The sequence below is a fragment of the Ciconia boyciana genome, chromosome 8, assembly GCF_034638445.1.
Source record: "Ciconia boyciana chromosome 8, ASM3463844v1, whole genome shotgun sequence".
Classification (NCBI taxonomy): domain Eukaryota; kingdom Metazoa; phylum Chordata; class Aves; order Ciconiiformes; family Ciconiidae; genus Ciconia; species Ciconia boyciana.
In genome coordinates, this window is record NC_132941.1 from 62,049,723 (window position 1) to 62,075,704 (window position 25,982).

Below are 25,982 nucleotides of genomic sequence, written 5' to 3' on the forward strand. Positions count from 1 at the left end.
GGAAAGCTCCCTCCTCTCTGACCCAGAGTTTATGCCCCCAGCTGGGCTTAGCAGCCAGGTATGGGTGAAATGAGTGGTGTTGGAATGGGAAGGGAAGGAGAGTAGCTTCAGTGTGGTGGGAATGGGAGCAAAACCTGTCACAGGTAGCTTTTGGAGACCCCCTTTTTGTCTGCAGCCATGCAAAATGAAGGAAGAGACTGGGATCTGCAGCCTGCCTTCCTCACTGGCCTTGCTCTGACCAGCTCCCCAGAGAGTTTTCTGTCATCCTCATTTCTGTTCACATTTTTGGGGCAGCTTTGTTGTTCTTGGTATGGAGAAAGGGAGGAGGAGACAGTTGTTCACAGCCTCTTCTCATGCAAGAAGCAGAGCCATCAACTTCTGATCGGATCAGGTGAAACCGGCAGATGACGATACCTTGTTCAAAGCAAGCGGAGAGAGACTCCTCTCACTTTGAGGGCACGCGGCACTCTCTGGGCCAGTTGCAGGTTTTGGTGCGTTCACAAAGAGATCCGATGTTTAATGGAGGAAAAAGCTGCTGAGGTCTACTAAGATAGCAAGTAACCTCCTGGATGTAAAGTTTGTCAGCCACAAATTGCTAGAGGCTGGAACAGTGTTTGGGGAAGTTTCAAACTCTGTTTCCCTTCTTGACCTCCCTACATGGTATCACGTGTGTTTTTTCTTCTCTAGAGGAAACAACGAGTACAGCTCCCCCAACAACAACTGAGACCACTACCTGTAAGTAGAACTTATCAGATTTTTACTTTATGCGATAGGGATAGCTTCATATTTTTACCATCGTATTGATTCTTGGGAAGGCATTTGTCTGATGAACAAGCTCACGTGTTTGCTTTATGCTGGGGCCGGGGGTGCGTGCGAGAACCAAGTTATTTGGGAGCCGGGATTTGGGGAATGGCTCTGCCCCCCAGCAGCCAGCAGCCATGCTAGGAAGAAAGCGATCTTCTGTGGCTTGTGCCCTTCACTGGGGACTTGACTTGACTCACTGGGGAAAGGGTAAAGCGGGCTAATGGCTCCCAAAAGATTTGTCCTAATTCGCTTGCTCTCTGTGTGTTTGCTTCTGCTTGTTCTCCTCCGCAGCTCAGGTCATAGCTGATGGTGAGTTCGTCTGCCAGGTCATCGTGGCCCCAGGGCTGTGCGTGCCCGCTGCTGCCCCGGCCTCTCCGTCCCCCAGCGTGGGAGCCCAAGAACGGGCTGCCGGCCCTGCGCTGTGCTGCGGGTGGATGCCGCTGGGTGTCGGGGGGCAGCCGTGCCCGGGGAGGATGGGGGAGCCTGCGCTCTCCCGTCGCTCTGCCGGGATGCAGGGGGCTAAGCCTGAGAGCACCGGCCCACCATCCCAGGGGTAAGGTGCTGGCCCCCTTGGCTTTCCCAGGGTGTGCGCAAGCCAGAGCTGGTTTGCAAAGACCTGTGGGCCTCCCCGGACCACCGGCGCTGCCCGCTTTCTCGTGCATCAGTCAGCAAATGTCATTGCCTGAAACCAGAGCACTGCTGGCCTGACCAAGGGTTTTGTGTCTCCCAAAGAGCTGTTGCTGCAGCTGACCGGTGGGCCGAACAGATGCGCAGGCAACGTGGAAGTCTTCTATTTTGGAGGCTGGGCTAAAGTGTGTGGGTACCTGTGGGACATGCAAGACGCCCAGGTTGCATGCAGGCAGCTTGGCTGCGGCTCGCCTCTTGGTGTGATGCACTATTTCCCTTCGAGCGGCTGGTACCCGTACATGATGACGGAGGTGAATTGTGCGGGCTCTGAAGACTATTTGTGGTATTGCCCTTACAAGAAGGAGTACTCTGGCTGTTCTCACGGGGACGCTTCTGTCATATGCTCAGGTGGGTTTTTGCGTTTTGGTGTCATGTTCCTGAAGAAAACCCATCTGGAGTTTGTGTGAGGCTGGGCAAAGACTGGCCAGCCCTTGCTCCGTGCTCGGCAGGGCAGCAGTGGGTCGTGGGTCCGTGTCCCTGACGCAGGGGCCTGTGTTTCAGAGGGAGCACCGTGCCTGCGCTGGCAGACTGTGCTCGGGAGATCTGGGATTGAGGCGACGGCTCGCGCACAGGGCAGGGTGCAAGGAGGGGGTCGGTTTTGAGCCAGGCCGTCCTCCGCATGGGTCCCGCTGTACCTCTCCGTGAGCTTATAGCATGTATGTGCTCTGCTGGGAGCCAAGGGGCCCCAGTGCCTCACACCCTCTGGTTTTCTCCTTCCAGACTCAGGACTAACAGTGCCTCCGCCAACAGGTAACCAGAGATTTCTGTTTACATCCTTCTTCTCCTTGGGGTGCTCGGCCTCTGGGATGCTCTGTCTCCATTACAGAGCCCGGTGACATCCCTGACGCTCAGGGAGATGCGGGATTGCTTGGAATCCTTTGGGACTGAGCAGCCACTTCTTCTGTGGGAGAGGGTTGGCAGGGGTCTTCATGGTGCCGCAGTGGTGATGCCCTTGAGCAAGTGCTGGGGCGGTTGGTACTGCAGCCGTCATGCTCCGTCCTGCCACGTTACAGTGCTGACCGTGGGTCTTGGGTTTCAGTGTCCCGGGGTTCCCTCTGGAGAGGGGTGACTCCCAGCAGGCTGTTCCTCTTAGGCAAAACGCTGCTCGCTCACCTGCTGCTCTCTCCCTGCAGCGCCAGGTAGCTCCAGCTTGATGCCCACCATGTCATCGACCTCAGGTAGGTCCAGAGGGGCTGAGGGGTCTGATTAGCTCCTGCCCCCGGTTATGGATCGCAGAATCACAGGATGGCTGAGGTTGGCAGGGAGCTCTGGAGGTCATCTGGTCCTACCCCCTGCCTAAAGCAGGGTCACCTAGCGCTGGCTGCCCAAGCCCGTGTCCAGATGGCTCATGACTGTCTCCAAGGATGGAGAGTCCACCACTCTGTGGGCAACCTGTGCCCTTGGTCAGTCACCCTCACAGTGAAAAAGTGTTTCCTGCTGTCCAGAGGGAACTTCCTGTGTGTCAGTTTGTGCCCGTGGCCGCTTGTCCCATCCCTGGGCACCACTGGAAAGAGCCTGGCTTTTGGAGAGGGTTGACTCCCAGCAGGTTGTTCTTCTTAGGCAAAATGCTGCTCACTCACCTGCTGATTTCTCCCGGCAGCACCAGGTAGCTCATGCAGCACATGGCAGCACACGCAGGCACTTAAAATGCAGCATATAATTGTACATATGTCGCTCTTCTCCGAGAAAGAGTGCAAGTCATTGCTGCAGTGAAGAGCTTAAACCAGTGCTTGGGCTAAAACCTTAGGATAACAAGGCCGCGTGAAAAGCGGAGGCTGTATAAATGCAGCAGTTTCTGAGGATCTGAAAGCACAGGGGAAAGTTGTCCATGGTTTGAACAGGCAAATGTTAACTGAAGACAGGTTTGTACGCTGTTTGGCAGTGACCTAGACAGAGACAGAGCAGGACCTCACTGCCCCCCTCTGAAATGCCCTTATTCATTGTGATGATAGGATCGGTGCTCTCGCCTGGTCCTGCGGCCTAATTTTTCCACGCTCTACCGCGCGTGCTCTTGTCTTACCAGACCCATCAGCTCATCTTTTTCAAAACTGCAATTCTTTCTTACAAAGTAATACGGTGACACTGGGCTTAAGGCAATACGGAAACCAGTTCTGTTGCAGTAACTGCAATTCTTAAAATACGTCAAACAGCGGAACAACTCCGTTTATAGTTTGACGCCCGTTTTTAAGCAGCCAAACTCTCCTACTGTGAATCATTTTAAACTTTTCTCTGAGAGGACGTTTGGAGAGTTGTCAGCCCTGATGCAGAAGGGTAACGGTGGTCTATACGCTGGCCTTCCCCCGGGGCTTGAATAACCCCATGAAGCCCTACCTCAGAAAACATAAGTGTCTAGGTTAGATGAAACACTAGGAAGGAGATCACCTTTCTCGGCCTGCCAGAGCCCTGTCCCACGGGACACCTCTGATCTGCTGGTGCCGCCTGGAGGGCTTTCCATCAAGTGTCCTGTACAGGAGCCTTCGCAGGGAAAGCTCCCTCCTCTCTGACCCAGAGTTTATGCCCCCAGCTGGGCTTAGCAGCCAGGTATGGGTGAAATGAGTGGTGTTGGAATGGGAAGGGAAGGAGAGTAGCTTCAGTGTGGTGGGAATGGGAGCAAAACCTGTCACAGGTAGCTTTTGGAGACCCCCTTTTTGTCTGCAGCCATGCAAAATGAAGGAAGAGACTGGGATCTGCAGCCTGCCTTCCTCACTGGCCTTGCTCTGACCAGCTCCCCAGAGAGTTTTCTGTCATCCTCATTTCTGTTCACATTTTTGGGGCAGCTTTGTTGTTCTTGGTATGGAGAAAGGGAGGAGGAGACAGTTGTTCACAGCCTCTTCTCATGCAAGAAGCAGAGCCATCAACTTCTGATCGGATCAGGTGAAACCGGCAGATGACGATACCTTGTTCAAAGCAAGCGGAGAGAGACTCCTCTCACTTTGAGGGCACGCGGCACTCTCTGGGCCAGTTGCAGGTTTTGGTGCGTTCACAAAGAGATCCGATGTTTAATGGAGGAAAAAGCTGCTGAGGTCTACTAAGATAGCAAGTAACCTCCTGGATGTAAAGTTTGTCAGCCACAAATTGCTAGAGGCTGGAACAGTGTTTGGGGAAGTTTCAAACTCTGTTTCCCTTCTTGACCTCCCTACATGGTATCACGTGTGTTTTTCTTCTCTAGAGGAAACAACGAGTACAGCTCCCCCAACAACAACTGAGACCACTACCTGTAAGTAGAACTTATCAGATTTTTACTTTATGCGATAGGGATAGCTTCATATTTTTACCATCGTATTGATTCTTGGGAAGGCATTTGTCTGATGAACAAGCTCACGTGTTTGCTTTATGCTGGGGCCGGGGTGCGTGCGAGAACCAAGTTATTTGGGAGCCGGGATTTGGGGAATGGCTCTGCCCCCAGCAGCCAGCAGCCATGCTAGGAAGAAAGCGATCTTCTGTGGCTTGTGCCCTTCACTGGGGACTTGACTTGACTCACTGGGGAAAGGGTAAAGCGGGCTAATGGCTCCCAAAAGATTTGTCCTAATTCGCTTGCTCTCTGTGTGTTTGCTTCTGCTTGTTCTCCTCCGCAGCTCAGGTCATAGCTGATGGTGAGTTCGTCTGCCAGGTCATCGTGGCCCCAGGGCTGTGCGTGCCCGCTGCTGCCCCGGCCTCTCCGTCCCCCAGCGTGGGAGCCCAAGAACGGGCTGCCGGCCCTGCGCTGTGCTGCGGGTGGATGCCGCTGGGTGTCGGGGGGCAGCCGTGCCCGGGGAGGATGGGGAGCCTGCGCTCTCCGTCGCTCTGCCGGGATGCAGGGGCTAAGCCTGAGAGCACCGGCCCACCATCCCAGGGGTAAGGTGCTGGCCCCCTTGGCTTTCCCAGGGTGTGCGCAAGCCAGAGCTGGTTTGCAAAGACCTGTGGGCCTCCCCGGACCACCGGCGCTGCCCGCTTTCTCGTGCATCAGTCAGCAAATGTCATTGCCTGAAACCAGAGCACTGCTGGCCTGACCAAGGGTTTTGTGTCTCCCAAAGAGCTGTTGCTGCAGCTGACCGGTGGGCCGAACAGATGCGCAGGCAACGTGGAAGTCTTCTATTTTGGAGGCTGGGCTAAAGTGTGTGGGTACCTGTGGGACATGCAAGACGCCCAGGTTGCATGCAGGCAGCTTGGCTGCGGCTCGCCTCTTGGTGTGATGCACTATTTCCCTTCGAGCGGCTGGTACCCGTACATGATGACGGAGGTGAATTGTGCGGGCTCTGAAGACTATTTGTGGTATTGCCCTTACAAGAAGGAGTACTCTGGCTGTTCTCACGGGGACGCTTCTGTCATATGCTCAGGTGGGTTTTTGCGTTTTGGTGTCATGTTCCTGAAGAAAACCCATCTGGAGTTTGTGTGAGGCTGGGCAAAGACTGGCCAGCCCTTGCTCCGTGCTCGGCAGGGCAGCAGTGGGTCGTGGGTCCGTGTCCCTGACGCAGGGGCCTGTGTTTCAGAGGGAGCACCGTGCCTGCGCTGGCAGACTGTGCTCGGGAGATCTGGGATTGAGGCGACGGCTCGCGCACAGGGCAGGGTGCAAGGAGGGGTCGGTTTTGAGCCAGGCCGTCCTCCGCATGGGTCCCGCTGTACCTCTCCGTGAGCTTATAGCATGTATGTGCTCTGCTGGGAGCCAAGGGGCCCCAGTGCCTCACACCCTCTGGTTTTCTCCTTCCAGACTCAGGACTAACAGTGCCTCCGCCAACAGGTAACCAGAGATTTCTGTTTACATCCTTCTTCTCCTTGGGGTGCTCGGCCTCTGGGATGCTCTGTCTCCATTACAGAGCCCGGTGACATCCCTGACGCTCAGGGAGATGCGGGATTGCTTGGAATCCTTTGGGACTGAGCAGCCACTTCTTCTGTGGGAGAGGGTTGGCAGGGGTCTTCATGGTGCCGCAGTGGTGATGCCCTTGAGCAAGTGCTGGGGCGGTTGGTACTGCAGCCGTCATGCTCCGTCCTGCCACGTTACAGTGCTGACCGTGGGTCTTGGGTTTCAGTGTCCCGCCGTTCCCTCTGGAGAGGGGTGACTCCCAGCAGGCTGTTCCTCTTAGGCAAAACGCTGCTCGCTCACCTGCTGCTCTCTCCCTGCAGCGCCAGGTAGCTCCAGCTTGATGCCCACCATGTCATCGACCTCAGGTAGGTCCAGAGGGGCTGAGGGGTCTGATTAGCTCCTGCCCCCGGTTATGGATCGCAGAATCACAGGATGGCTGAGGTTGGCAGGGAGCTCTGGAGGTCATCTGGTCCTACCCCCTGCCTAAAGCAGGGTCACCTAGCGCTGGCTGCCCAAGCCCGTGTCCAGATGGCTCATGACTGTCTCCAAGGATGGAGAGTCCACCACCTCTGTGGGCAACCTGTGCCCTTGGTCAGTCACCCTCACAGTGAAAAAGTGTTTCCTGCTGTCCAGAGGGAACTTCCTGTGTGTCAGTTTGTGCCCGTGGCCGCTTGTCCCATCCCTGGGCACCACTGGAAAGAGCCTGGCTTTTGGAGAGGGTTGACTCCCAGCAGGTTGTTCTTCTTAGGCAAAATGCTGCTCACTCACCTGCTGATTTCTCCCGGCAGCACCAGGTAGCTCATGCAGCACATGGCAGCACACGCAGGCACTTAAAATGCAGCATATAATTGTACATATGTCGCTCTTCTCCGAGAAAGAGTGCAAGTCATTGCTGCAGTGAAGAGCTTAAACCAGTGCTTGGGCTAAAACCTTAGGATAACAAGGCCGCGTGAAAAGCGGAGGCTGTATAAATGCAGCAGTTTCTGAGGATCTGAAAGCACAGGGGAAAGTTGTCCATGGTTTGAACAGGCAAATGTTAACTGAAGACAGGTTTGTACGCTGTTTGGCAGTGACCTAGACAGAGACAGAGCAGGACCTCACTGCCCCCCTCTGAAATGCCCTTATTCATTGTGATGATAGGATCGGTGCTCTCGCCTGGTCCTGCGGCCTAATTTTTCCACGCTCTACCGCGCGTGCTCTTGTCTTACCAGACCCATCAGCTCATCTTTTTCAAAACTGCAATTCTTTCTTACAAAGTAATACGGTGACACTGGGCTTAAGGCAATACGGAAACCAGTTCTGTTGCAGTAACTGCAATTCTTAAAATACGTCAAACAGCGGAACAACTCCGTTTATAGTTTGACGCCCGTTTTAAGCAGCCAAACTCTCCTACTGTGAATCATTTTAAACTTTTCTCTGAGAGGACGTTTGGAGAGTTGTCAGCCCTGATGCAGAAGGGTAACGGTGGTCTATACGCTGGCCTTCCCCCGGGGCTTGAATAACCCCATGAAGCCCTACCTCAGAAAACATAAGTGTCTAGGTTAGATGAAACACTAGGAAGGAGATCACCTTTCTCGGCCTGCCAGAGCCCTGTCCCACGGGACACCTCTGATCTGCTGGTGCCGCCTGGAGGGCTTTCCATCAAGTGTCCTGTACAGGAGCCTTCGCAGGGAAAGCTCCCTCCTCTCTGACCCAGAGTTTATGCCCCCAGCTGGGCTTAGCAGCCAGGTATGGGTGAAATGAGTGGTGTTGGAATGGGAAGGGAAGGAGAGTAGCTTCAGTGTGGTGGGAATGGGAGCAAAACCTGTCACAGGTAGCTTTTGGAGACCCCCTTTTTGTCTGCAGCCATGCAAAATGAAGGAAGAGACTGGGATCTGCAGCCTGCCTTCCTCACTGGCCTTGCTCTGACCAGCTCCCCAGAGAGTTTTCTGTCATCCTCATTTCTGTTCACATTTTTGGGGCAGCTTTGTTGTTCTTGGTATGGAGAAAGGGAGGAGGAGACAGTTGTTCACAGCCTCTTCTCATGCAAGAAGCAGAGCCATCAACTTCTGATCGGATCAGGTGAAACCGGCAGATGACGATACCTTGTTCAAAGCAAGCGGAGAGAGACTCCTCTCACTTTGAGGGCACGCGGCACTCTCTGGGCCAGTTGCAGGTTTTGGTGCGTTCACAAAGAGATCCGATGTTTAATGGAGGAAAAAGCTGCTGAGGTCTACTAAGATAGCAAGTAACCTCCTGGATGTAAAGTTTGTCAGCCACAAATTGCTAGAGGCTGGAACAGTGTTTGGGGAAGTTTCAAACTCTGTTTCCCTTCTTGACCTCCCTACATGGTATCACGTGTGTTTTTTCTTCTCTAGAGGAAACAACGAGTACAGCTCCCCCAACAACAACTGAGACCACTACCTGTAAGTAGAACTTATCAGATTTTTACTTTATGCGATAGGGATAGCTTCATATTTTTACCATCGTATTGATTCTTGGGAAGGCATTTGTCTGATGAACAAGCTCACGTGTTTGCTTTATGCTGGGGCCGGGGTGCGTGCGAGAACCAAGTTATTTGGGAGCCGGGATTTGGGGAATGGCTCTGCCCCCAGCAGCCAGCAGCCATGCTAGGAAGAAAGCGATCTTCTGTGGCTTGTGCCCTTCACTGGGGACTTGACTTGACTCACTGGGGAAAGGGTAAAGCGGGCTAATGGCTCCCAAAAGATTTGTCCTAATTCGCTTGCTCTCTGTGTGTTTGCTTCTGCTTGTTCTCCTCCGCAGCTCAGGTCATAGCTGATGGTGAGTTCGTCTGCCAGGTCATCGTGGCCCCAGGGCTGTGCGTGCCCGCTGCTGCCCCGGCCTCTCCGTCCCCCAGCGTGGGAGCCCAAGAACGGGCTGCCGGCCCTGCGCTGTGCTGCGGGTGGATGCCGCTGGGTGTCGGGGGGCAGCCGTGCCCGGGGAGGATGGGGGAGCCTGCGCTCTCCCGTCGCTCTGCCGGGATGCAGGGGCTAAGCCTGAGAGCACCGGCCCACCATCCCAGGGGTAAGGTGCTGGCCCCCTTGGCTTTCCCAGGGTGCGCGCAAGCCAGAGCTGGTTTGCAAAGACCTGTGGGCCTCCCCGGACCACCGGCGCTGCCCGCTTTCTCGTGCATCAGTCAGCAAATGTCATTGCCTGAAACCAGAGCACTGCTGGCCTGACCAAGGGTTTTGTGTCTCCCAAAGAGCTGTTGCTGCAGCTGACCGGTGGGCCGAACAGATGCGCAGGCAACGTGGAAGTCTTCTATTTTGGAGGCTGGGCTAAAGTGTGTGGGTACCTGTGGGACATGCAAGACGCCCAGGTTGCATGCAGGCAGCTTGGCTGCGGCTCGCCTCTTGGTGTGATGCACTATTTCCCTTCGAGCGGCTGGTACCCGTACATGATGACGGAGGTGAATTGTGCGGGCTCTGAAGACTATTTGTGGTATTGCCCTTACAAGAAGGAGTACTCTGGCTGTTCTCACGGGGACGCTTCTGTCATATGCTCAGGTGGGTTTTTGCGTTTTGGTGTCATGTTCCTGAAGAAAACCCATCTGGAGTTTGTGTGAGGCTGGGCAAAGACTGGCCAGCCCTTGCTCCGTGCTCGGCAGGGCAGCAGTGGGTCGTGGGTCCGTGTCCCTGACGCAGGGGCCTGTGTTTCAGAGGGAGCACCGTGCCTGCGCTGGCAGACTGTGCTCGGGAGATCTGGGATTGAGGCGACGGCTCGCGCACAGGGCAGGGTGCAAGGAGGGGGTCGGTTTTGAGCCAGGCCGTCCTCCGCATGGGTCCCGCTGTACCTCTCCGTGAGCTTATAGCATGTATGTGCTCTGCTGGGAGCCAAGGGGCCCCAGTGCCTCACACCCTCTGGTTTTCTCCTTCCAGACTCAGGACTAACAGTGCCTCCGCCAACAGGTAACCAGAGATTTCTGTTTACATCCTTCTTCTCCTTGGGGTGCTCGGCCTCTGGGATGCTCTGTCTCCATTACAGAGCCCGGTGACATCCCTGACGCTCAGGGAGATGCGGGATTGCTTGGAATCCTTTGGGACTGAGCAGCCACTTCTTCTGTGGGAGAGGGTTGGCAGGGGTCTTCATGGTGCCGCAGTGGTGATGCCCTTGAGCAAGTGCTGGGGCGGTTGGTACTGCAGCCGTCATGCTCCGTCCTGCCACGTTACAGTGCTGACCGTGGGTCTTGGGTTTCAGTGTCCCGGGGTTCCCTCTGGAGAGGGGTGACTCCCAGCAGGCTGTTCCTCTTAGGCAAAACGCTGCTCGCTCACCTGCTGCTCTCTCCCTGCAGCGCCAGGTAGCTCCAGCTTGATGCCCACCATGTCATCGACCTCAGGTAGGTCCAGAGGGGCTGAGGGGTCTGATTAGCTCCTGCCCCCGGTTATGGATCGCAGAATCACAGGATGGCTGAGGTTGGCAGGGAGCTCTGGAGGTCATCTGGTCCTACCCCCTGCCTAAAGCAGGGTCACCTAGCGCTGGCTGCCCAAGCCCGTGTCCAGATGGCTCATGACTGTCTCCAAGGATGGAGAGTCCACCACTCTGTGGGCAACCTGTGCCCTTGGTCAGTCACCCTCACAGTGAAAAAGTGTTTCCTGCTGTCCAGAGGGAACCTCCTGTGTGTCAGTTTGTGCCCGTGGCCGCTTGTCCCATCCCTGGGCACCACTGGAAAGAGCCTGGCTTTTGGAGAGGGTTGACTCCCAGCAGGTTGTTCTTCTTAGGCAAAATGCTGCTCACTCACCTGCTGATTTCTCCCGGCAGCACCAGGTAGCTCATGCAGCACATGGCAGCACACGCAGGCACTTAAAATGCAGCATATAATTGTACATATGTCGCTCTTCTCCGAGAAAGAGTGCAAGTCATTGCTGCAGTGAAGAGCTTAAACCAGTGCTTGGGCTAAAACCTTAGGATAACAAGGCCGCGTGAAAAGCGGAGGCTGTATAAATGCAGCAGTTTCTGAGGATCTGAAAGCACAGGGGAAAGTTGTCCATGGTTTGAACAGGCAAATGTTAACTGAAGACAGGTTTGTACGCTGTTTGGCAGCGACCTAGACAGAGACAGAGCAGGACCTCACTGCCCCCCTCTGAAATGCCCTTATTCATTGTGATGATAGGATCGGTGCTCTCGCCTGGTCCTGCGGCCTAATTTTTCCACGCTCTACCGCGCGTGCTCTTGTCTTACCAGACCCATCAGCTCATCTTTTTCAAAACTGCAATTCTTTCTTACAAAGTAATACGGTGACACTGGGCTTAAGGCAATACGGAAACCAGTTCTGTTGCAGTAACTGCAATTCTTAAAATACGTCAAACAGCGGAACAACTCCGTTTATAGTTTGAAGCCCGTTTTTAAGCAGCCAAACTCTCCTACTGTGAATCATTTTAAACTTTTCTCTGAGAGGACGTTTGGAGAGTTGTCAGCCCTGATGCAGAAGGGTAACGGTGGTCTATACGCTGGCCTTCCCCCGGGGCTTGAATAACCCCATGAAGCCCTACCTCAGAAAACATAAGTGTCTAGGTTAGATGAAACACTAGGAAGGAGATCACCTTTCTCGGCCTGCCAGAGCCCTGTCCCACGGGACACCTCTGATCTGCTGGTGCCGCCTGGAGGGCTTTCCATCAAGTGTCCTGTACAGGAGCCTTCGCAGGGAAAGCTCCCTCCTCTCTGACCCAGAGTTTATGCCCCCAGCTGGGCTTAGCAGCCAGGTATGGGTGAAATGAGTGGTGTTGGAATGGGAAGGGAAGGAGAGTAGCTTCAGTGTGGTGGGAATGGGAGCAAAACCTGTCACAGGTAGCTTTTGGACACCCAGTCGTTGTCTGCAGCCATGCAAAATGAAGGAAGAGACTGGGATCTGCAGCCTGCCTTCCTCACTGGCCTTGCTCTGACCAGCTCCCCAGAGAGTTTTCTGTCATCCTCATTTCTGTTCACATTTTTGGGGCAGCTTTGTTGTTCTTGGTATGGAGAAAGGGAGGAGGAGACAGTTGTTCACAGCCTCTTCTCATGCAAGAAGCAGAGCCATCAACTTCTGATCGGATCAGGTGAAACCGGCAGATGACGATACCTTGTTCAAAGCAAGCGGAGAGAGACTCCTCTCACTTTGAGGGCACGCGGCACTCTCTGGGCCAGTTGCAGGTTTTGGTGCGTTCACAAAGAGATCTGATGTTTAATGGAGGAAAAAGCTGCTGAGGTCTACTAAGATAGCAAGTAACCTCCTGGATGTAAAGTTTGTCAGCCACAAATTGCTAGAGGCTGGAACAGTGTTTGGGGAAGTTTCAAACTCTGTTTCCCTTCTTGACCTCCCTACATGGTATCACGTGTGTTTTTTCTTCTCTAGAGGAAACAACGAGTACAGCTCCCCCAACAACAACTGAGACCACTACCTGTAAGTAGAACTTATCAGATTTTTACTTTATGCGATAGGGATAGCTTCATATTTTTACCATCGTATTGATTCTTGGGAAGGCATTTGTCTGATGAACAAGCTCACGTGTTTGCTTTATGCTGGGGCCGGGGGTGCGTGCGAGAACAAAGTTATTTGGGAGCTGGGATTTGGGGAATGGCTCTGCCCCCCAGCAGCCAGCAGCCATGCTAGGAAGAAAGCGATCTTCTGTGGCTTGTGCCCTTCACTGGGGACTTGACTTGACTCACTGGGGAAAGGGTAAAGCGGGCTAATGGCTCCCAAAAGATTTGTCCTAATTCGCTTGCTCTCTGTGTGTTTGCTTCTGCTTGTTCTCCTCCGCAGCTCAGGTCATAGCTGATGGTGAGTTCGTCTGCCAGGTCATCGTGGCCCCAGGGCTGTGCGTGCCCGCTGCTGCCCCGGCCTCTCCGTCCCCCAGCGTGGGAGCCCAAGAACGGGCTGCCGGCCCTGCGCTGTGCTGCGGGTGGATGCCGCTGGGTGTCGGGGGGCAGCCGTGCCCGGGGAGGATGGGGGAGCCTGCGCTCTCCCGTCGCTCTGCCGGGATGCAGGGGCTAAGCCTGAGAGCACCGGCCCACCATCCCAGGGGTAAGGTGCTGGCCCCCTTGGCTTTCCCAGGGTGTGCGCAAGCCAGAGCTGGTTTGCAAAGACCTGTGGGCCTCCCCGGACCACCGGCGCTGCCCGCTTTCTCGTGCATCAGTCAGCAAATGTCATTGCCTGAAACCAGAGCACTGCTGGCCTGACCAAGGGTTTTGTGTCTCCCAAAGAGCTGTTGCTGCAGCTGACCGGTGGGCCGAACAGATGCGCAGGCAACGTGGAAGTCTTCTATTTTGGAGGCTGGGCTAAAGTGTGTGGGTACCTGTGGGACATGCAAGACGCCCAGGTTGCATGCAGGCAGCTTGGCTGCGGCTCGCCTCTTGGTGTGATGCACTATTTCCCTTCGAGCGGCTGGTACCCGTACATGATGACGGAGGTGAATTGTGCGGGCTCTGAAGACTATTTGTGGTATTGCCCTTACAAGAAGGAGTACTCTGGCTGTTCTCACGGGGACGCTTCTGTCATATGCTCAGGTGGGTTTTGCGTTTTGGTGTCATGTTCCTGAAGAAAACCCATCTGGAGTTTGTGTGAGGCTGGGCAAAGACTGGCCAGCCCTTGCTCCGTGCTCGGCAGGGCAGCAGTGGGTCGTGGGTCCGTGTCCCTGACGCAGGGGCCTGTGTTTCAGAGGGAGCACCGTGCCTGCGCTGGCAGACTGTGCTCGGGAGATCTGGGATTGAGGCGACGGCTCGCGCACAGGGCAGGGTGCAAGGAGGGGGTCGGTTTTGAGCCAGGCCGTCCTCCGCATGGGTCCCGCTGTACCTCTCCGTGAGCTTATAGCATGTATGTGCTCTGCTGGGAGCCAAGGGGCCCCAGTGCCTCACACCCTCTGGTTTTCTCCTTCCAGACTCAGGACTAACAGTGCCTCCGCCAACAGGTAACCAGAGATTTCTGTTTACATCCTTCTTCTCCTTGGGGTGCTCGGCGTCTGGGATGCTCTGTCTCCATTACAGAGCCCGGTGACATCCCTGACGCTCAGGGAGATGCGGGATTGCTTGGAATCCTTTGGGACTGAGCAGCCACTTCTTCTGTGGGAGAGGGTTGGCAGGGGTCTTCATGGTGCCGCAGTGGTGATGCCCTTGAGCAAGTGCTGGGGCGGTTGGTACTGCAGCCGTCATGCTCCGTCCTGCCACGTTACAGTGCTGACCGTGGGTCTTGGGTTTCAGTGTCCCGGGGTTCCCTCTGGAGAGGGGTGACTCCCAGCAGGCTGTTCCTCTTAGGCAAAACGCTGCTCGCTCACCTGCTGCTCTCTCCCTGCAGCGCCAGGTAGCTCCAGCTTGATGCCCACCATGTCATCGACCTCAGGTAGGTCCAGAGGGGCTGAGGGGTCTGATTAGCTCCTGCCCCCGGTTATGGATCGCAGAATCACAGGATGGCTGAGGTTGGCAGGGAGCTCTGGAGGTCATCTGGTCCTACCCCCTGCCTAAAGCAGGGTCACCTAGCGCTGGCTGCCCAAGCCCGTGTCCAGATGGCTCATGACTGTCTCCAAGGATGGAGAGTCCACCACCTCTGTGGGCAACCTGTGCCCTTGGTCAGTCACCCTCACAGTGAAAATGTGTGTCCTGATCTTCAGGCAGAACATATAGGGAGCATCTAAGGTGGGGTCCCTGGATGGAAAGGCTCATGTGTTTGTGTTGGCGCTGTGTGTGTGCAAGTGCAGGCAGAGGAATTGCTTGGTCATGGTTGTAGCCAATGGGAGGAATGTTACCACTCATAATTTTGGGGCATATTCCTTTTCATTTAATAACGAAGAAATAATGCCTCAGATTATCCAAAAATACCAGTGCACGTGATTTCACTCCCAGAGGAGTCACTTATTTCTTTGCAGTCGAGCAGTAATTTCACAAGAGCTTAGGAAGCATTGCTTTCGTCTACTTCATAAGTATTATTGTTCCACTAATTCCTATTTCAGCTGTTTGTTCAAGCACATAATTTGAGGATAGTGCGTTGTCGTGGTTTAGCCCCAGCAGGCAACTAAGCACCACGCAGCCGCTCGCTCACTCCCCCCTGGTGGGATGTGGGAGAGAATCAGAAGAGCAAAAGTAAGAAAACTCGAGGGTTGAGATAAAGACAGTTTAATAGGGAAAGCAAAAGCCGTGCACGCAAGCAAAGCAAAGCAAGGAATTCATTCACTACTTCCCATGGGCAGGCAGGTGTTCAGCCATCTCCAGGAAAGCAGGGCTCCATCACGCGTAACAGTTACTTGGGAAGACAAACACCATCACTCCAAATGTCCCCCCTTCCTTCTTCTTCCCCAGCTTTATATACTGAGCATGACGTCATGTGGTATGGAATAGCCCTTTGGTCAGTTTGGATCAACTGTCCTGGCTGTGTCCCCTCCCAGCTTCTTCTGCACCTGGCAGAGTATGGGAAGCTGAAAAGTCCTTGGCTAGTGCAGCAACTACTAAAACATCTCTGTATTATCAACACTGTTTTCAGCACAAATCCAAAACATAGCCCCATACCAGCCACTATAAAGAAAATTAACTCAATCTCAGCTGAAACCAGGACATGTGTATTTTGGAAGTTTAATGGTTCACATAGTGAATGTAAGGTCAGTTAGTGAGGAAAGGGTTCTTTTCATGTTTGCTGAAAGCTGAAAATAAAAACTGAAAATCTCTTAGACCTCAGTAGGTCTCTTGTTCATTCTTTATGTTAAAAGAAGTAAATGTGTATTTTTTCTAATTTGGAATACAATTCAAAAGATTATGTCTATTTAGACATTTCTCTTTTCTTGCAGTCGTTTGAGCTTGTACTGAAAAGTATCCTAGAAGTCCATGACTTTATTTTACTGCTAAACTTTCTTAGATCTTGATTCCCCTGTTATTTCATTAGGCTGCAACTGATCTATATATAAATTGCGTACAGTTTTTTGACTGTGACAAAAGGTCTTCATGTATATGAATTGGATATTTGTCAGCATTCTTATTTGGAAACAAAATAATTTTGATCTTTTTTTCCTTCCCTTTTGTCATTAGCAATTGTAAGAGAGGCAAACCAGGCTCAGCTGTGGCTTTTTCTCTTTCAAGGAACAGCTGACCTCCAGAGGTCCAGCCTCAGTGATGTGCAGTTCTATGACAAATATTCGTATCCTGCTAGTGCAGACACTGAAGATCAGCATTATAAAAGCTATTCAGTGTGCTTAGCATCTCGTAATCTGCATTCAGATGATATATGAACCTAACAGAAAGACCGCTGAAGCTGGTAGAAGTCACTGCCTCTAAATTTTAGACTTATGAACTCTACATAGACATATTCCAAAAGCAACCTTAAATGGTGTTTATGTATATTTTTCTTCTCATATTTTTCTCTGCAGAAAATTATTCTTGTGGTGGCTTGCTTTCCTCTCCATCTGGGACATTACAGAGTCCATTTTACCCCAGAAATTATCCAAACAATGCCAACTGTGTTTGGGAAATAGAAGTAAAGAGCAACTTTTATGTTACACTCGCGTTTAGTGATGTTCAGTAAGTAAAAATTTATTACTTGGGAAGATGATGTATGGGATCGACATGTTGGACTTACTGCTTGATTTCAAGGATTTTTTTCAGAGATTTTAGTACATCCGAGATGAAAAATGTATTCATTTTTGTTTATTTAGTCAATAATGTGGCTGGCATCTAATGAGACAGAAATTGGAGGCTGTAATTTCTGTTCCAAAGACTTGATACTCATATCACTAAAATGTACTCTTTTGCTATGAACACTTAATCTGAGTTAAAAAAAAAACAGGAAAAAGTTAAAAAAAAAAAAATGAAGCATTTAACTAAATAGTCATGTTTGCTCCCCAGGATGGAAGGTGGCAGATGCCTGTCTGACTATGTGGAAGTCTACGATGGGCCACTCCAGACCTCTCCTCTCCTTGGGAAATTTTGTTCTGGTTCTTTTCGCACATACACATCTTCCGCAAACCTGCTGACTGTCCGATTTTACAGTAACTCTCGATACACATACCGGGGGTTTCAGGCTGCCTATTATTCCACTCCAGCAGATCAGAGCACTAGTAAGTTCATGTTTAAAGCAGAAACCTGCTTCTCAGTTATTTGCTAATTCACTGATTGTTAATCTTGTCGTACCACTCCAATGAATCACCCAGTTCATGTTATTTTAAATTAAATCTGTAGCATTTCATAGAGATGCAAGTATATGGTCTGGATTCTGAACTCCTTCTGCAATATCAGCTGCTTCTGCAAAAGATAGTGTTTATTTAAGGATAACCTTTTCCAGTCACTTCAACGAGCTTGTAACATATTTTCTTTGCCACCTGCTAGCACTGTTGTGTTTGCCAGACTACATGCATGCAGTTGTGAGCAGATACTACCTTCAGTCACAAGGCTACTCTGCCTGGAAGCTCTCCTTGAATGACCCCTACTGCAAACCCAGCATTACATCAGAGTATGTTATATTCGACATACCGTACACTCGCTGCGGCACAGTGAGAGAGGTATGACTTTAAATGTTTCAACAGAATATGCAAATATTGTGAGTGCGTACAAATTCAAACCGAAGAATTCATTTTGAAAACCAGCACAAACTGAAAGCTATACCGAGGTCTGCAGGGACTGGAAGTGTCTGGGTGGTTATGCGCTGCCTCTCCCTCTCCTGAGGGATAAGGTTGATTAACACTCATATTTCCTGCATCTGCTGCCAGAGCATTCACTTATAGCCCGTTATTGATCTTCTAAGGAATAAAGTGTGGGAGGAAGCAAATACTTGGCATTTTCAAGGTCCCCAGCTGAGTGTGGTGGTTAAAAAGGTCTCAAAGCCTTTACTAAATATGACCAATTGTGGTTTAGGTCAGATTTGAGCTTAAATACTGTGCTGGACCAGATCCTTCAGGCATTGATGTTCAAAGAATTGTACACGTTGTATTTAAGTAGTTAGGTCTGCGTGTAGTGTGAGTAGTTTTCTACGTCCACGTTGTAGTCACTGAATATTACCTGTAGATTACAGATTCTTACCTTGAGAACAGAAATTACTAGGTTCAGACTTCTCCACAGCAGACTTTCTGGGAAATAATGCATTCACTGTGCACATTGCTGTAAGGGTATGGTAAAGTTTAGAATGCATAATAGGAAACCTGACTATATGAATTAACTTTGCATTTCATTTTATATGCCAAACAGGGAAACAACAACACAATAATCTATTCCAACCTTATTAGAGGATCCTCTTCTGGTGCTCTAATCACAAGAAATAAAAATCTTCACTTGCATATCACCTGCAAAATGCTCCAGAACACATGGGAACAAATAATGTATGTTGCAGAGGACAATTTTGAAGTCAATGAAACTCAGTATGGCAGATATGATGTAAACCTTACATTTTATCATTCTGCATCCTTCTCACGGCCAGTGAATGACTCACCATACTACATTGATATCAACCAGAATTTGTTCCTTGAAGCTTACCTGCACAGCTCGGATTCAAACCTGGTGTTGTTTGTGGACACATGTGTGGCATCTCCCACTCCCCACAATTTTACGACAGTAACCTATGATATAATTCGGAATGGGTAAGCTCTTGTGCATTACACTAACAGATGGAACTGCCTTTGAAGCCCTATATATCTTCTTTCTTTTTTCTTTTTTTATTTTTTTTTAATGGGATAGTGTGAATACAGCATACATTAATGTCAGCTTCTAACTAATTAATGAACATAGGCATTTGGGGGAAGGGGGATGGATTGACCCAAAATATAACACACACCCCCCAGCTTAAAATGACAAATAGACTAAATGGCTATGGCCAGTTCACCGTGGATTGTTATTATCGGAGAGGTAACAGTGACGTATCTCAGGTAAGGCTAACTCACCTTCAGAAAAATGTACAAACACTAGATAACTAGACACACAACAGGCTGAAGGGAGGTAACATGGCTCAATGCTGCCAAAGAAGGGCATCTTGCTTTTCCTAATTGCAGGTTTCTGAACCATTTTCATCATGTTTACAAATCACTTTTCATGTTACGTGTTATATTGTGTGTAAATGACTGATTGCAGTGTGTATTCATGAGAGGTTTTTTCTTTTTAGGTGTGTTCAAGATTCTACCTATGCTACATATTATTCACCCTACAGACACGTGGTCCGGTTTAAATTCAATGCCTTCCAGTTTATTCATAACAATCCATTGGTTTACCTGCAGTGTGAGCTAGTGGTGTGCAGGGCCCATGACTATTCTTCCAGATGCTACCAAGGTTGTATTACTACGTCCAAGAGAGAGGCAAGCGCTGGCCAAGACAGCGTGACCGTTGTTGCTGGCCCAATACAGCTTCAGGAAGCTGCTGCTGAGAATAGGAATGCACGTGATTTTAAATAAAACTTTGTCTCCTTTAGCAGATAGCATCTTTAAATGCCAATTTAATTCTGCGTGAAACTGTGTTGCTGCTGGATTACTAGCAGCTTGACAATAAACGTTAGGAATGTGCTTACTGACTCTTGCCTATTAATCCCACTTCACATCAGTTCTCTTTGTCTGCACATCCTAAAAATGCTAATTCAGCAGCTCCGTGGGGAGTCGGATGAGACAGGGCACAGGCAGCTCTGTGGAACTCACCTGTTCCCAAACTGCCTGTGACTTGTAGCTGCCGTGTCCGAAAAGCCACTTTGAAAGCTTCCCAGACAAATTTGCGATCTCTAAGCTTTTTGTTTGTTGTTTGTTTTCTTAATGGTAAAACTGAAACACTTAAGTTGCAGTTTAAGTTTTATGAACAAGCTCTACTAACATAATCCTTGTTTGATGCGTATCTGGAGTAGCCAGGATGTATCAGAGTGCAAGAAATTGATTGATCTTTAAACCTGATCTAGAATGTCCTTTTTTAACATTTTTAATGTTTTGGAAATAACAAGATGAGGGATCAAATGTAACCAGGTCCTCTCATCCTTCCCAGAGCTGGACCCTTTTAGCATCCAGGAGAACATTAATTCAGCTCCTGCTCCAGATGATGTTTCTCGTGTACCATTTATTACTGCTGTCAGGCCCCTGGCAGTTGGTTTTCACTCTTGTTGGGTTTCTTTTGAAACTTAAAGTGAAGAAACCAAGTCCATACCAGATCATGTAAGCCTTGGTAAACACCTGCAGCTGATCACATTGATTGAGTAATTTGATGGACTGAGTAATTTTCTTGCATTGAGTAATTTCATTGACAATTCAGGATTAAAATCCAAGCATGAAAGGCTTTCTGTGGTGATGGCTCACTTCATGAGAAGAGGTGGGCTTGACATAACAACTCAGCATTGAAGGCAGCCAGAAGACCAGGGAAAGTTTGCAGCCCAATAACAACCCTCAAATTAGTTGCCACCTGCAATATTAGGCTCTCAAATCCTAACACAGTACCTGAATCATCAGCTTCCTCCTCTCAAGATGGATATATTGACTCTGCTAGTGAAAAATACAGCCTGGGTTGTGGGAACCCAGACAGCCAGTTCCTGCTCCACACCAAACATGAGTTTGTTTCCCGCTTCCTCAGATGTAAATTAAGACCAAGAGTCCTTCCTTTCCATACAGCAGTTGTGAGTGCATCACACAATGTGTGCTGCGTGACAACCAGTAACGGAGCCCATCTGCGTATTTCTGAAAGGTACTAGTCATTGAAGTGCTCTTAGTAAATATAAATAATAATTGTTAATAACTAACATCTACTCCTACATTTTCTTTTTTTAATCATTCTTCCGTTAAGTGATCTGCTAATTCTCATTTGAAAAGGCTTGTGTTAGTATTTATTTCTCTTTCAAGGCTTTTTGTCAGTTCAGTAAAAGCCCATATTATTACTATTCTTAGCTCAAGTTCTTGGTTCAATACTACACCAATCTTCCTACGCTGTAGGGTGGCAGCTACAAAGGGCACAATGGAATAAGTCAATGGCTATTGTCTTTTTCTTTTTTAAGGGATGACTCATGCATCCTTATGACAAGACAGAGTAGATTCATTGTATTATTGTATTCACGTGAACCAGGGAATGCCAAAGCGAAAGGCAGTTGCAGCACAGTGAAATCCTCAGGAAAAAAATATAGGTCATACAGGGGATGAGATGTAAGAGATTCTTATGACAGATAACTTGCAAACACAATGCAGAATCTTTTGAGAGTATTTAAAACATTTCTATAGATCTGCATTGTTCTTGGACCATATTTGTTGAGCTTACAATCAATCTAATAAAACTGAATGTCAGTGAAAGCCGAAATAAGATATTTTACACCACCTCACTTTAAGGTGTCTCCATCACCTTTCCTCCTTTTCTTTCCTTCTGTGTTTTTTAGACAAATATACCAATACAAAATTCCTCTTATCTAACAAAGATATGTTTGCAAGGTCTGCAGTGACTGAGTTAGGCAGCTAAGCCTTGCCTAGCCTTTTCAGCAGGCTGTGAGTACTTAGGCAGTCAGTTAATGTGGCCAGTGCCTGCCTATGCATTATGCTACAGCCAACTTCTAGGCTCTCTTCTTTATACTAATGCTTAGCTGTTCTTTATGTAATGGCAAGCAAAGCCCAGAGACCTCATCACTTGCTTAGACCTCCCGAGAGCATTGCTGTGTTTTCTCTTCATGCTAAAGGACAAAACCTACTGCTTGGCATTGCTATGGTGATGCCCAGTTGTGCCAGGCTCTGTAGAAAGGCATAGCACAGTCTGGTTTCACCTTTGGGAGTTTTCCAATGTGGACATTGAGGTACGTTGCCCTCGATATGCACCCTTGTTGTGAAATTTATGAACTGAGTGCATCAGTTGACCAGTAAGCATTTCAGCAAATATCTTCAGAATGGATTTTGAGAAGTGTATTGGAGGCCTGATCTTGCAGAGGATAAGGCAAACATTTAACTACCTTGATAATTTTCAAAGATTTTGGGAGACTATTCATAGCAAAAAAGTTATTCACATAGCTTAGTTAAACATTTGCAAAGTTTTGTTGCTTGTTCTAATATTTCATTTTAACGACATATCTTGGCTCCCAGTTATGTCAATGTCAATACATAGTGCAATACCTAATACAGTAATATATGTGTAAAATTGACTTCATATAGTATGGCAAAATTCACTAACTTCTTTTCCCTGTCTACAAATTGTTATATAATGCCTAGTAATGGGGGGTAGGGAGAGGAACAGGTGAGGTGTACTTATATTTGTCATTGCCCATCCATTTAGTAAGCACTATGCTCCTGTTGCCTCAGATTATCCCATGCAGGGCACCCCTCGTATTATAAAAAGCACACTGGCAGAAATTATCTGCCCAGTTAGGTGGGGAAAAAAAAGAAAGAAAAAAGGAAATGGCATTCCATCTTGCTACATTTGTGATTCAGAGAAAATAAAACATAGGGCTCAGAAAACTAGGTCACGTTGCACTGGGTATTAGACTGGGGATATGAAGAAATTTTTTTTTAATTGATAATTTTTTCTTTGGTGTGGATTTTAACTATTAAAACTACACATTCCTAAGTCAAACTGCTCAATCCTTTCAGATCTTTGATTAGTACAAGGAAGAAATGCAACAAAAAGTTTTAAGAAGTGTTCAGAAATATGATAGATACAATCAACAATCTAGTTCTACTTTAAATAACAAATCAAGGCACACAACCTTTGTATGAAAGGTATAAATGCTTGGGGCCTTGAGCAGAGAAAATCTAAAAGCAGTCATCTTGACTTTTCCATTATGGCCCTTTGTTTCTTCTGGTTTTTAACCTCTGAAAGAAGATAAAATTCCTGAAAGAGACACTGCACTGAGCAGCACAGTGTAGACATCTGCTGTCCAGGCTACCGGTTCGGGGATCTTTGGGAAGACCTTGCATGAGCTGGGCTGAGTGGGGAAATCATCAAAACCAGCACTGGCTGGCATTGTAGACTTATATCTTTGGGAATCAAGACCTTTAGTTTGGTTGGCTTCTTTAGGATTAAAAGCATTAAGTAACTTTAATGTGTTTTTTCTCTACCTTAGAACCACAGGTGCTTCTCTGCACATACATATACTTGAAACTCAAATATGATGAGACATGGGACTGAAACCCAGTACTACAGTTACGTCACAAAAATAAATTCTTACTTTATTAGCTTTTGAATGTCCTTAAACACCACACATATCAAAAATTTAGCGACACTTTTTTTATCCAATAACATTCCCAGTAAACAAAATGTATTAATTTTTAAGTAGCTTAATTCAGCTTTTTCTTTGCATTTCTATGTTTAACCAGAAGAAAAATTGCTTTAAGATAATTTTTTGGATGATGACAAGTTCTGGCAGGTATACAGGATGAACAAAAAGTCCTTGACAAAGATATCATATTGTGGCCAGAGAATTAGTTTTAAATACATTTTCGAAGTTCACAGGGTCATTTAAAGGCTTCAGAAATGCACTATTGTTGTTAAGTTGTGAGAACAAAGGGAAAAATATGAAGGCTAGCTAAAACCAGACATGGAAACAAATTCTTGAAAGGAGCTGGAATGGTTAAAAGCATTTAGACAAAATGGTATATACAGGTCACTTTTACCTTTCTGTAGGAGGACTGCTGTTTTATCAGTTTGTATCAGCTGTAAAGTAGCATAAAAATTGAGCAACACATTATAAGTGGTGCTGAAAGTAATTACCATGAAACTGCTAAATGATTGACTTCTTTTCTGTGTCTTAAATTTAAATAATCTTTCACACAGAAAGAAATGCATATTACTTCCCTGTATAGTTTCCTTGGGTTTATACGTAAATCACCTAGCACACACCTGCAGTACAACACCTCTGATGGACTCTGTCTGTTTTGAGCGCATGTGGCTTTTCATGTATCTAGGTATTTTTGCACATGAAGCTATGACTTTCCTTGACCAATTCCCTTTGGCAACTAGCAGCATCATTTCCTTCCTGGTGGTCCTTCTCCTGGCTTGAAGGCAAAGTCAGGAAGTGAAGGTGAACAGATGGTAACACTGAAGAGAGTTGGAAGTCTTGGAGCCAAGTTGTCTTCTCGTTTCACACCTTCTCTTTCAGTAGCCAGCTGCCTTAAGCTCCCCCACATCTGGTATATTTTATCTCAGCAAAGCTTAGAAAGGAAACTGGAATTACTTAAAGACTAAAAATCACTCAACTAAAAATGCTTCAAAGAACTAAGGATGGTTTGAATAGACGAGTGTAAAAAGAGGCTGGAAAGCAAAAGCCAGGCTTGAGGATCAGATACAAAGCAGTGGGAAATGATGCAGCTGTAGGGTAATGTAAGACAGGAGCAGATATGGCCCATAAGAAGCCTTCACTGAGGTTCTACTCATGCTCTTTTCCAGAAACCCTTCAAGTGTAGGCTGTTCTGACTGTTGAGGACCTTCATTCATTATGTAACCAAAATGCACATGTATCATGTCACGAGAGAAGTGCAGGATTGGTCATACGATGGGAGAGTGGCTTGCAGGTTGGCTTGCATCCTTGAAGACTACTTGTACATACCACATCCCAAGCATATCACTGGAAGGCAGCTGTGCTACATGTTCCCAAATCACCTCTGTTGGACCCTGGCTGCCCAGAGTCTGCAAATGTAGGAAGTTCCTTGAAACTGGCAGGTAGTACAGGGAAGCTCACAGAACATGAGTATCCAAAAATGTATGAATTATGTATCAGTAATTAACTATAAGCACTGTGAAATTCTGCTCAGCCATTGGCTAGGTGTTGCCAGCCACCTCCTCCATGCTTCATCCTGCTTTTGCCAGAGGTCTTGCAATCTTACTGGACACTACCAGGCCCAATGTGGGAGGTGCAGCTGAGCAGCGCACAGAAATTAGAGATGAGCAGACTAGAGATCTACAGAAGAATTTAAATCAAATAGGGCAATGAGAAAGAGGTGTAAAGAGCATGAAATGGGTGACTTTTAAAATAAGGAGGTAATTGCTAGGGACTCAGTGATACGTGGTCAAGAGCTGAGGCAATAGTTTCCATTTCCTACTGATATGAGAACAGCAAAGGATTGCTGATATGCTGTCAGGAATGCAGCCTCATACATCAGGTCATTTTCAGCTTTTTATGGTACTTTATTTTGCAGCAAACTTCCTGCTGCTTTGATGTCAGTATGTACAACAGAAAAGAGAGGTAATCTAAGGTGTATTTTGTACAGAGGACACTGGCATTTTAGCACCTGCAAATCAAAGGTGCCTGTTATCAAACCTGAAGACATAGGTCAGAAATGTCAGAAATGCATCAGGAAGCTGGAATTGGTGAGACCTGGCAAGAACTTTGACAGCCAAGTCTGTGTTAAAGAACCATACTAGCAGATTTAATTGTTGCAGATAAATTTAACCACAGTGCATTTAGTCCTCCTCTGTTCTTCAATCTCCTTGATGTCATCCATAAATTTTCTGTTCACAGTGTCACAGACCAGCTAAGGCTGGATGATCTGGAGATCCCCTAGTCCATCCACTTGCTCAAAGCAGGATCAGAGAAAGCAGATTGCTCAGGACTGTGTCCAGTTGGGTTTGAATATCTTGAAGAATGGAGGAATCTATAACCTCACTGGGCAACCTATTCCACTGCTTGACCACCCTCACAGTGAAGTTCTTTTTTCTTATGTTTAAATTGAATTTACTGTACTTCAATTCATGCCCATTGCTTCTCATCCTGCCACCAGGCACCACTGAAAAGAGTCTGGCTCTGTCTTTACTCCATCCCATCAGGTATTTGTACACATTGGTGAGATCCCCCTGAGCCTTCTCTTCTCTGGACCTCTCCTCATATGAGAGATGCTCCAGTCCCTTA

General features: G+C 48.6%; 2 protein-coding genes across 2 annotated transcripts in view; both read left to right on the forward strand.

Annotated features, from left to right (window-relative positions):
• The first annotated feature begins 13,605 nt into the window (after positions 1–13,605).
• The window catches only part of DMBT1 (deleted in malignant brain tumors 1), a 42,736-nt gene continuing 30,359 nt past the window's right edge, over positions 13,606–25,982 (forward strand). The window contains 2 exon segments of the mRNA XM_072871475.1: positions 13,606–13,750; positions 21,787–21,804. Coding sequence (XP_072727576.1) covers positions 13,606–13,750; positions 21,787–21,804 — 163 coding nt within the window.
• Positions 14,548–19,622, forward strand: LOC140655835 (scavenger receptor cysteine-rich domain-containing protein DMBT1-like). The gene is made up of 6 exons (XM_072870809.1): positions 14,548–14,579; positions 16,591–16,741; positions 17,066–17,277; positions 17,546–17,718; positions 18,401–18,789; positions 19,308–19,622. Exons 1-6 carry the CDS (start codon positions 14,555–14,557, stop codon positions 19,591–19,593), a joined length of 1,236 nt encoding a protein of 411 aa, XP_072726910.1. The 5' UTR covers positions 14,548–14,554; the 3' UTR covers positions 19,594–19,622.

Excerpts from the sequence above, each read along its gene's own strand:
- LOC140655835 (XM_072870809.1), top strand. The coding sequence starts at position 14,555 with ATGCCCACCATGTCATCGACCTCAG. Across the intron at positions 14,580-16,590 it reads CACCATGTCATCGACCTCAG|AAAATTATTCTTGTGGTGGC; the intron begins GTAGGTCCAGAG and ends TTTTCTCTGCAG. Across the intron at positions 16,742-17,065 it reads CTCGCGTTTAGTGATGTTCA|GATGGAAGGTGGCAGATGCC; the intron begins GTAAGTAAAAAT and ends TTTGCTCCCCAG.